Source organism: Camelina sativa, chromosome 7, assembly GCF_030686135.1.
Source record: "Camelina sativa cultivar CO46 ecotype springtype chromosome 7, ASM3068613v1".
Taxonomy (NCBI): domain Eukaryota; kingdom Viridiplantae; phylum Streptophyta; class Magnoliopsida; order Brassicales; family Brassicaceae; genus Camelina; species Camelina sativa.
In genome coordinates this window covers 1340430-1353098 of record NC_141886.1, presented here as the reverse complement: position 1 = coordinate 1353098, position 12669 = coordinate 1340430, and the positions used below count along the sequence as shown (strand labels likewise).

The 12669-nt window shown below is 34.7% G+C and overlaps 1 protein-coding gene and 1 pseudogene across 1 annotated transcript; one reads left to right on the top strand and one right to left on the bottom strand.

Annotated features, from left to right (window-relative positions):
• The first annotated feature begins 6461 nt into the window (after positions 1-6461).
• LOC147940722 (uncharacterized) lies at positions 6462-9447 on the top strand. Its single transcript, XM_087456473.1, has 5 exons — positions 6462-7318; positions 7434-8033; positions 8226-8461; positions 8548-8629; positions 8711-9447. The coding sequence occupies exons 1-5, from the start codon at positions 7028-7030 to the stop codon at positions 9392-9394; spliced, it is 1893 nt and encodes a 630-aa protein (XP_087312599.1). The 5' UTR covers positions 6462-7027; the 3' UTR covers positions 9395-9447.
• Positions 9448-10115: 668 nt separating this feature from the next.
• LOC147940721 (uncharacterized) lies at positions 10116-12114 on the bottom strand (annotated as a pseudogene).
• Positions 12115-12669: the final 555 nt, after the last annotated feature.

Here is a 12669-nt window from a genome sequence, read left to right as displayed (position 1 = left end):
GATAAAGTTAGGTGAATGGATTTATTAGTAATTGTTGGAAAGAAACTTGTGCGTTGTACCTGACGTTGCATATATATCCGAAAAACTATCATTATAAAAGAAGTTGACCTATAAAAGACCTAATAGCAAGTCTATGGATACCAAAATTTCCATGAACTTCCTCATCTTTATGGCTTTTAATGTTAGTTTGCATCTCTGTCAGATCATACAGAGTCATGAGCGTGACACGATACTCCATGACCTCATGATAACACACATCCTACCAATCTTTCACTAGTAGTTGTCATTGGATATTTGGAATGCAGTGTGGTGTGTATACCAATTGACATTTACTGATTTTATAATTTGGAAAGAAACAATAGTTGCATGCATTGTATCACAAGATAAACTTGGACATATCTCGATAATAGATATTATGTAGTAGTAATTAAGGAGTTGCTATTGTTTTGGCGAATCTCACAAATTAACCAGTGATATAATGGACTAATAGAGAAATACAATTCTGTTTTGTAGCCAATTCATGATAGGATTCACCAAAATTTGTTTCCAACATTCTTGTTGCGGTTTCTATAATTCTTCCTTTTTCACAAAATTTGGAGATTAGTCTTGAAATATAGTGTAAATTAACATGTATATATATCACTTATGTCATGTGAGTTTATCACAAAAAATATCAAAAAGTGTTATCGTCTATAATTCGTACATATATTCACAGTTTCAGACTATTTAAAGTTCTAAACTAACACATGGATACGACAAAACAGTAGAATACATGTCAAGGTTGACTTTTACTTTTTAACTGAATGAAGTAAAGATTAAATTTGGGCAATGAAATATCAAATTTGGTGGTCATCTCAGACATCCCAAAAGACAAAAAGGAGTTCGTCAGCATTCTTCAAGCTTTGAAAATGAGAGGTTACCATATTTTCTTCGCACCGCCTAATGATACCGTCGAACTAAGAGTGCTGCGTGATTCGAGTGTGGCCCTGTGCTAGCCTATCAGATGGAGGATACACAGAACAGAAAGAGCAGAGGGGATGCTCACTGTGGCCTCCTTGTGCTAGCGTTCTATATGGAGCCGGATACCCACAACAGCAAGAGCAGAGAGGATACTGTAGTCATTAGGGCTAAAAAGCGGAAGCCAAATCTATTTTAAGCTCTGTTTTGGGTTATAATTGGAACACCAATACTATATTTGTAAATTGTAATAGATGAAAACACAACGATCTTAATGGACGGAAATAGGCCTTAACGATCTTCTAACCCTAGTTTACTGTTTTGAGTCACTCCGTTGAAACGAAACGAAACTTGTCGATGGACAGAAATATCCCAATGGACGGAAAATTCGCTGCAGTTGGTAAGACGATGTGCATCATGTCTCCGTCAATTCACGATTTGGGGAGACGATGTTGTCGAACTTCTCCAATAAGCCATTCAACATGTGCATCACGACCACGCGATCAGAAACAGGGGAGTCGACATTGGTGAGCAAGTCGGATAAGGTTTTGAGTTTCTGGCAGTAGTCATGAACGGACATGTCGCCGATGGTCAGCGAGCGAAGATCGTTGTCGAGCTAGATTGCCCGTGCTTCCTTGTTATCGCGAAACATATTCTCAATGGAGATCCAGATTTCACGAGCACTGCTCCGAGTCTTCAGGATGGTGTCGAGGAGAGAAGAGGAGATGGTGCCATAGATCCACATCTTAACGATGCCGTCGCGTTCTTTCCATGTAACATCGGCATCGTTGGCTGGGATAGAGGTGCCGTCGAGATGGCCATAAACGCCAAAACTTTAGCAATGGGTTTCAAACAACTCACGCCACGCATCATAGATCATCTTCTGCATGTCGAAGACAAGAGGGATGTGAGACTTGATGTGGGTGACTGTGAAAACTTTGTCAATTGGTTGAGCCATGGTGAAGCAACTCTTAACGAGAAAGAATAAAAAGAAAAGACGGATCAGAAGAAGAAAAGAGATTGAAAGAGAGGGAGGCGGCGCTGGTTTGTGAGAAGGAGACGAAGAGAGGTTGAAAGAGAGGGAGGCGGCGCTGGTTTTTTTTTTTTTTTTTTTTGTAGATTAGGTTTATAGAGGCTCTTATACCATGTTCATTGGTAATGTTTGAGTTTCCTCTCTCTATTCATTATCGAGATAATATATACACATATACAAGCATGTTCTCCAAGTAAACCTTATACACATAAGGGAAGTGAATATTACATATTCTCCTGGCTATCAGATAGGACTTGGCAGATTGCTTTTGGATCGGGTTTTAAGTGTAATAGTGCGGTTTGGAGAGCTTTGAGAACTATTAATCCAGCCCAGGATAAGACTACTAATCCATGGATTGATGAGATTCATGAGTTTCCCGTTCCTGTGACATCTTCGTCGGAATCTCGATAGTTGTTTTTTCTCCATTTCCTTTTCTTTTCTCCATGTATATCTCCCAATCACATCGATCACCTCGTTAAGGATTAGGTGATATTATATATTGATCATGTATTTTTATTAAAGGATTATGTGATCTGGTTTCTCCCAATATGTTTGCATCGTGATAATATATCTATTTATAGATATATTTTTTCTGTTTTCGTGTTAACTTTAGTTTTTGTGAATTGTGATTATGACTTTTCATGTTGCACACGATGTAAAAACGTTTTTTCTTTTTTGAATCTAATTTAAGATATTTTCAAAAGAAAAAAAAAAGGATTATGACTTTTCGTATCTCACGAGTCACGACTAACTTATTTTAACGTAACATCAATCTCATGACTTAGTATATACTCAAAAGATTGAGAATAGTAATGTTTCATTACTTAACTAAAACCAATAATAAAAATAAAGAACGTGGCATAAGCCAGTTGAATACAGCAGCAGCGTGATAAACGCGGCAGGAGGGAACGTTCGTTCGTCGTCAAATAAACCGCGCGTTCCAACAGCTATGGAACAGGGAGCAACAAAGGAAATTACTCGTTTATTTCTTCTTCCTAGTTTCTAGGGCTGGGCAAAATAACCGATAACCAAATAACCGATCGAAACCGAACCGAAAAAAACCAAACCGAACCGAACCGAAATTTTTCAAATACCCGAATGGTTAGTAAAAATCTATATCCAAACTAACCGAAACCGAACCGAACCGAACCGACAATTAAATGGTTAACCGAAATATCCGAAAACCTAGAAGATATCAAATATTATATACTTAATATTATGCAAAACTATAAAATAAACTTAAAATATAAATTATTTCTAGATTTAAAACAATTAAATATTTTAAATAATCAATATATGTAAATGTTATTATTTTGAATTTACAAAGTTAAATACTATTTTGTAAAATTGAATCCATATTTTTCCCTTTTTTGTATTTTTGTTATTGTATATTTGGTTAATTTTGGTTATATTCGGTTAGTTTTGGTTATATTTGGTTTATTTGGTTAATGTTAATATAATTTATGTTAGTTATGGTTATTTATTTAAATAACCAAACTGAAACCGAACCGAAAGAAACTGAACCGAACCGAACCGAAATTTCAAAAATATCCAAATGGTTACTATATTACTATATCCAAAATAACCGAAACCGAATACAACCGAACCGAAACCGAATGGTTAACCGAATGCCCAGGCCTACTAGTTTCTATTCAAATCTAATTATTCATTTAATTTATATATGTAACGTGCTGGTGGTTTTTCAACGAAATTGTTCTTTTTTCCTCAAGTCTAGCTCAAGATTTCCTAGCATATCTAACTACATATGTACTTTCGAAGTTTCACATTCCAAGTTTTAATTTTTTTCTTATATATAAATTTCACATATCATCTCATATATATTATTCACATATTTCTTCTAAATATAAATTATGAATTGTCAATATTTATCTCATATTATAGTGTAAAAGATTTACTTTATTTAGTCATGCTCAATATGGCCTTGATATTTTGTTGTTAACTGAGTCTTATATACATATCTAAATATTAATTAGAACTTACAATAGTATTAAAAATGCTTTTCTTGATGTTCAAAAAGCTAATTTGTGAGAAAAAAATACAAATGTGGAAATTCCCTTCTCAAAACGTTTATTTGAATGGAAACTATAGTCAGCTTTACACTAAATTGAACAAGAATGAATTGAATGTTTTTATTTGAATTGTTCAACTCATTTGAATATTTAGCGTACGACGATTTAATTAGTAAATGGAGTTTTGTTTTAAAAAGGTTAGAATTAAATTAGAAATTCAAATACGTATAGATTATTTAAACCAGCAAAAGAAGAAGATCTCAGATTGTCATCCTCTGCTCAATGGGGATGAACTATTTTCGTAGAGGGGATTATTGAAGACAAATAAAAAGTAGAAGTGTTTATTATATATCTGTATATACAGAATCTTGGCTTATTGAATAGAGAATCTAAAGGAATCAAAAAAAGAATTTCATAAAGCTGTATTTACCATCCGAATTCGTTTGTTGATAGGAGAAAGGAATCAACAAAAGAATTCCATCCTCACCAAAAAAATAAGTATTTGTCATGGTTTTTTTGGATCTTGGAATTTGTGGTTTTGATACTAGTGTGAAATTAATAGAAGATGTTTAGATAAACTAATCTGCAGCAGAGTACTGCTGAACATAACTGTAAGAAGCTTGGAGAGGAATCAACCAAATAATTAAATTAATGCCCTAATTTCAAAACGTTTTAAATTTGGTTTGTCGGTTATATAACGTTGAGAAAACTAATGTAAATCCAACTCACTAATAATAGAATAACCTATCGGAAAAATAGAAATAAATGAGTTTTTTTTTTAAAATTTTGTCCATCTACACCTTTTTTTTTTAAGTTTAATAAAATAGGTTTTAGAGCGTAAATAAATATCAATAATACCCTCAATTATATATTCAGATTAAATTTGTATATCAATTACATATTCAGATTAGATTTGTAGATATTTATTAAATGAAATTGGGATAATGGGTGCAAATTGAGACATTTGGTTTTAGTGTGTTTATGAAAAAAAAAAAAATAAGAAGGATAAAAAATAAAATAACTGATCGAAACCCTTATTTCGCCGTCTCTAACCGTCGTTTCTCTCCATCTTCGCCTTAGCCACCGCCGTCTCTCCTTCTTCACCATCCTCCGCCGTCTATCCTTCTTCACCATCTCACCATCTCACCATCTCTCCATCTCTCCATCTCTCCATCTTTCCATCTCTCCATCTCACCACATCTCCATCTTCACCATTGCTCCATCTCTCCATGAATTAGGTATGTAGATTTCTGGATTTTTTTTGGAAGTTGATTGTTATGATGTATTAGTTTCTCTTTAGATTATGTCAATTTGTTTACTCGATTTCAATTTTTGCATGTTGATTATTATGATTTCTTAGTTTCATAAGCTTATGTCAATTTTCTAAAACTTGATTTCATTCCACATTGCAAAGATAAAAAAAAATTACAAAAATTTCAATGATTTTACAAAAACTATAATTTAAATCATATGGGATTTGGGTTAGGATTTGGGATTTTTGATCTAAAACACACAGCTATAATAATCTCATTATTAGTTGTAACCAGTTTTGAGAGTAATAATATATTGATGAAGCCTTGTTTTAAACAATATCGACTTGGACTCAGGTACTCAGCTCTGTCTATATATCTAAAATTGATGGAAGTAAGCTTCAATTTCGTGAGTATTAGTTTTCTTGACTTGTAGTGAGTTTACTTGTTTAACAGATGCATCTACCACACTAGTGTCTTTTAATGAAATGATAAAGTCCGCTTAAGAGAGTTTTCTTCTTCCAATGTTATTATATTTATGATTCTCACACACTATCACCTGGTTCTGCATTATCTAATGATTTAGTTAGGCTGATGCTTTATATTGTAAGCCTTTTACACAAAATTCTCCACTTTTTTTACAGACTAATTAATCACATTTACAAATACTAAAATCAATTATTAGTTCAATTCTACTGGTCACGTTTTCTACTCAAAAAAAATGGTGAAATGATTTACAAATGCTTGCTTTGCTTATTCTCTTCTCTTATCTTAGATGCCAATTAATTCTATCTACTTCTAATTCAGAATTCTGTGTGTATTTAATTGCAAGCGCAATATGACATGGCTCTGCAATTGAGCCACAACTAGTAAGCGATTACAAGTTAGGTCAAACATGTTGTCTGTCGAAATTTGAATAAAACCTAAATCATAGTCTATTGCATTTTGTTACATATCAAAGTGTGACATGTATTACCGTTAGTCTAAAGAATTTTAGGGGACTGCCATTTGCTACTCTGCTTTCATGAGTTGATGTAGCTCTACTGGGCGTCTCTTCTCTATTCACCATACTCTCAAAACTGGTTACAACTAATAATCAGATTTTTTTTTATTCTTAAATCATACTTTTAGTAATATGTATTTTTTTGTTTTGGCTAATTCATACTAATTCATTTTTGTTTTATTTGGTAGGAATGGAAAAAGGTATCCTAAGCGGCTTATGGAAGATGGAAGTGATTTACAAGTTGGACAGATAAATAACTCATGTCGAATGTCTATTTTGAACAAAATCAAGAGCGCATTACCAGAGGAATATGAGATTGTGAAGGGTGATCCAGTTTTCGCAAGTATTTTTGCATTGTATGAGAATGGTCTTGGGTACTCATCTCGGTTGATACACAACATCATGTGTAGGCAGTTGGTGACTAAGCGAAGACATGAGTTGTGGTTTGTGTTCGGTAAGAAGCCGCTTAGATTCTCGATGCAAGAATTTCATGCAGTTACTGGGCTAAAGTTCAATGATGATTTTAGTGGTGATTCAGAGGAATGGACAGATGATAATGGGTTTTGGAGTAAATTGTTGAAGAGAGGTGGTATCATTACCATTCAAAGTTTGATGAAGACCCACCTTGAAGCAGCTCCATCTTGGGGAAAAATAGAAGATATGATTCGGTTTTGTGTATGTTTGTGTAATTGTTGGGTTGGTAGTGGCTAAGGATGAGAAGAAAGCTATACCACATTCATACATCAAGCTGGTCATGGATCTTGAGAAGGTTAGGAGTTATCCTTGGGGTCTTGTAGCTTTTGACTATTTAGTTAGCTCTATAATGGAAGCAAGAAAGAAACTGAAGAACCCCATAAGTTACATCCTCAATGGTTTCTCATACGCTCTTCAAGTTTGGGTTATGGAAGCCATTCCTGTCATTGGACAACTTATGGGAGAGAAGATTGACAAAGAGATTATAGTTGGCCGATGCTCTAATTGGAAAGGTGCTGCAAAAGTTTCATATGATGAGCTCCTCCTTGTAGAGAAATCAATTGGAAACAAGGTTAGTTGACTCTTTTTATTTTTTGAATATATTCGAATATGTTGAATTTTTTTTACTAATTGATAAACGAACATGAATGTATGTTGAATTGTTTTTTTTGTTTTGGTTTTGCCAGGGTGTTGTCTATCCATACATTTTCTCCACCGGAAACTTTGATGTATATGAGTCCATTGAATTTATAAGGAGTGATGAAATTAAAGATGGTGAAGTGGACAACTTGGATGTTTTGATCAGATCTGGTTATGATTTTGGAGATCATATTTGGGAGAGTGTTGAAGGATATGGTGTAGATGATGATAATATTGAGGATTTTGAAGAACAATCTCATACTGTTGGAGGGGATAATGAAGTTTTGGTGGAGAGTTGTGAGAAGCAAGCTAACACCCCAGAAGTGTCTAGCTTGAAGAAGAGGAAGAAGAAGCAAGTAGATTATGGAGCAGAGACACAGAAAAGGATGGTGCTATCTCAGCGAGCATCAACTTCACATTGTTCTTGTGGAGATGAAATGAAGCGGTTCTTTAAGGAATCGATTGACTCTTCTTTCAAGAGCTTCACAGAGACCTTTGGGGAACGATTGAGCACATTGGAGAATGATGTATCAGAAATCAAGGCCATGATATCTAGACCAGCAGAGGCGAATCCCAGACCAGCAGAAGCGAATCCCAGTCCATCGGAAGTGACTCACGGTCCACCACAAGTGAAGCCCAAAACTTCGGTACGTAAGAAATAGCTCAATGCCTTCATCGATCTAGTTACATTGTAATATTTGTGTGGTCTTCCCCTTTTGTTGTATTTTGTTTGTATGTGTTTGTTGTAAACTTATGTTTTGTAAACTTATGTGTTGTAAACTTTAACTTATGTGTTGAAAACTTTAACTTTAGCGTTGCATTTTTTTTATTTTTTACAGGTTGAAACAGTTGAATTTGATAATCTGTTTACTCCGTCTCTTGAGATAGACCTTAACCTAGACTCACAAGAGTTTTTGAAGAACACAATAGGACACTTATCTCAGAAGACCATTGTATCCGGATTTGATCCTACACAGAGTCCACGAAACGCAGGTATGAATGAACCAGATGCGGTGTTGACGTTCGTTGCTGATGATGTATGGAATGCTTTTGAAGATTGGAGTAGGCATCTCGAGTACGTTAGTAAATTATTTTTCTAATTAATTTACCAATTAATTTCTTCCTAATATTTTTTAACCTTACTATTGTTTACGTTTACAGAAACATTCAACTGGGTCCAACTTTACTTGATCGAAAATTGTTTGACCGAGTCATGATGGGCAACAAATGGCTTGGAAATGAAGTATGTATCATCTTTTAAAAAACCTTTTTAAATTCTTTAAGTTGGACAAACCTGATTTTGTTAACAATTAAATATTTTCAGGAAATGGATGCAATGATGTATATATTTCGGGAGCATACATCTTTAGGCCGCCTCGAGTTGGATCGTGTTGGTTTCATGAATTGTCAGTTTAGCATGACTATCAAAAGCGAGTACTTCAAGTTTAGATCGGCAGGACGAACCCACGCTTGGAATAAACATTTGTTAGGCTATGCCAAAGGTGAATTGCCATCTCATGGAAAGACAAAAAAAAGTTGGGCTGTAGATTTGGACAGAATTTATGCACCGGTCTTCATTAACGGTAATCATTGGATCTCAGTTTGCATTAACTTCATTGTAAGAACGGTTGAAGTCTTTGATTGTAATCAATACCACAACAGAAGACACGTTGAGTCATTCGCACATGTCATCCCTCTTCTTGTGAAGGAGATTCACAAAAAGATTGATGGGAAAGCTCCGTTGTTGACTCAGTACGAGATCATCGAGGTCCGTATGCCACCTAAATTAAATCGCTCAAATTGTGATTGTGGAGTTTATGCCCTGAAGTATATCGAGTGTCACATGCATAATCTACCTTTTGATTTGATTGACGATGTAAACATCAAATTTGCTCGTTTGAAGTTGGCAGTCGATCTTTGGATAGCAACAAAGGATCTTGTGCTAGTTAATCGAATGAAAACTTATGAGCCTCCAGTGTATGCTTCTGCGTTTGTAGACCTTGGCTAATTTTTAATGTCTTTACACTTTTATTTTTCATTAGTTGCCACGTTTTTTTTTAATTGATATTCTAATGTATTTTTAAATTGCTGAATCACAATGTAGAGACTCATGCCTTTTGAAATTTCTTGATGGTGTTATCTTTGAAAGAAACAAACAATACAAAGAGTCTTAAACAGTTCAGAAATTCATTGATGGTAAAGTCTGGAGAAGTCTGGTGAAGTCTGTGGATAAGTCTGGGGAAGTCTGGAGAAGTTTGTAGACAAATCTAGTGAAGTCTGCAGACAAGTCTGGTGAAGTCTGTAGACAAGTCTGGAAAAGTCTGGTGAAGTTTGTAGACAAGTCTGGTGAAGTCTGTAGACAAGTCTGGAGAAGTTTGGTGAAATTTTCTACCATCTCCCACACCATCTCCTTCACCATCTCCTTCACCATCTCCTTACTGGATATGCAATATTTAAATCGTATATTTCTAATGAATTTTTATCTTCATACTGGATATGCACAAAAAAATGAAGAAATAAGCTCTAAAATCACATTAAACCAAAGAGATAGTTAACAAAACATGAAGAAAATCGAAGAAGAAAAAAATAGAAGTGATCAACGTAAACAACGTCTTTGCGTGATTATGAAGTAACACCAACTACCTGAAAACAAAAAGAGTACCGTAAATATAAATGAAATCCACTAAAAATTCAAAAACAAGAATCATAAGTTGATGCACAAACCATTGTTATATGACGATATCACATGTCGTTCTGTTATGCCCTTCTTTGCCACAACACCTACACTTATGTCTCTTTGACCCTTGTGAGTTTTGTGATGATTTTATCTTGTCTTCAGCGGATTCATATCTTCTTTTCCTGCGCCGTCCATGATGTCTTCTTGTTTCAGGTGGTCGAACTTTTGCATCTTCAACATGTTGTGGGACTCGCCATTCTTCTTCAGGACTACCTATTGGATTAATAGTTTCCTCATATTGCGATCTCCATGCGGTAGTGGTATACATATCATCAGCATAAGGATGTAGATCCTTGCCTATATCAAAATCCCCTTTTATAGCATGTCTACAAGGAAGTTTTCCTATGATGAACTTTCCACATGAACAGGTCCTTCTTTCTAAGTCAACAATGTAATCTACTCCATTACCTTTAACCTGCAACATGGATCTGCTCATCGGATAACCGTTCATGAATTTACTTTTTTCTATTCTTCTTGAAATCTTTTTCTCCACCTCAACGGTTAAAGGATCTTTTTGCTTTGCACTTAACTCTCTACTCTCATAAAACCAGCGTGTTATCATTTCTCTGATACTGTCTAACAAAGGAATTATTGGATACTCTCTGGGTGACCTCAAAGCTGCATTGATTGACTCAACCGCATTGTTGGTGTTAATGTCATATCTATAACCCGGAAAATGACAGCGAGCCCATTTTCTCACATCGGCTTCCTCTAGATAACTTCCAATAGCAGGACTAATATTTTTAATTAGCGCAAACTCTTTCTCAAACTCAGCAACTCTATAAGTTTTTGATGCTTTTGCAACCATACCAGCGAAACCTCTGCCCTTATTATATGTTATAACATTACTAATCAAGTGGTGGATGCAAATACCATGTTTAGCCAATGGGTAGATGTTTCCAATTTATTTAGCAATCGATGTATGTCTATCTGACACAAATGATAAACCTTTTTCATCAGCTATAACCATCTTAAGTTGCATAAAGAACCACTCCCATGAACAATCATTCTCAGAATCAGCAATTCCAAATGCGATTGGATACAAATTTGAGTTACCATCTACAGCTGTAGCAACTAGTAGAACTCCTTTGTACTTATTCTTCTAAAATGTTCCATCAACTACTATCACTTTCCGCATTGCCTTGTAGAACTCTCTTCTTGATTGACCAAAAGAAATAAATAGATATTTGAATCTTCCATCAAAGTCAATTTCGTGATTCGTGAACGTACCATGATTCACTTCTTGTAGCATGTGCAAGTATTTTGGTATCTTAGCATAACTTTTCTCAGGAATTCCTCTAACTTCGTTAACTGCATACTCCCGAGACTCCCAAGCTTGGTGATATGTTAGCTCGCAGCCGTACCTTGAACAAATGATATTAATTATATCAATCGGTTTAGGACCTTCCTTCACACCCTCATAGCTTTGCTTAATGAGATGTCCAATTGTTCTTGCAGATGGAGTCCTACAAAATGATTTTTTTTTTAAGGAGCACATGTATGGTTACCCACAAACTTGTTGATTTTGAAATATGTAGACGCTTGTAAACACTCAGCCTGGAGCCTCCAATTACAAGCACTCTCAATGCAGCGTATACACCACCATCTCTTATCAGATTTTGTAATCATGTAGTCGCAGTTTTATTTCATTGCATACATTTTCATAGTAGCCTATAAAGCTTCCTTACTGCTAAAATATTCGCCCTTCTTTACCATTGAATCTTCCAACTTTGAATCAGCAGCATCACCAAGATTAGCATGAGTAGGCTTTCTAATACAACACCAGTTGGCTTATGTGAATTCCTTGAAATAATAGCTACTAATTTTCCCAGATCAACTCCCACATCATCATCATCACCATCACTTGTATCATGTGGGTCATTATTCAGATCGAACTGGACTTTACTTCTATCATCATCAACTATTCCTTTGAACGTAACACACAACCGAATCATGTTTTTCCTTTTCAGATATGCAGATTCCTCTATCATTTGTCAATACAACGGGAGGAAAATCAACTTTAACCTTTGTGGGTAAATAACTGAATTCCATATCAAACATACTTTCAATTCTTCAAGAGACGTAGTGGATTGCAAAGTCAGCAATTTCGCACGTTTTTCTTCATCATCAATAAATCTCCACTCCTTGTTGGCACCCAATGTCCATACACCACAAGTAACATAGATTTGCATCATAAACAATTAAGTGAAATTTTCGTAGAAGGTGGAAGAGATAGTAAACACCCGATCATGATATCATAAGTTATGTCGAATGTCAATTTTTCCTGTTTTTGTGTTTCTTCTAAATAATTTATAATACACATTCTAAAATATATTAGAACATATCTAAACAATAAATACAGAATCGTAACCATAAATTACGATTATTTAAAAAATATTCACTTTCCTTATTTAGTTTATTTTCTTTCTATTTCTAGAGTATTCTAAGTTTTACAGATTATGAATTCTAAAATGTTTATGATATATATTCTACTTCTTTTAGTATACAGAGTAAAACGTAGAAAATATATTCTGAATTGATGTAGA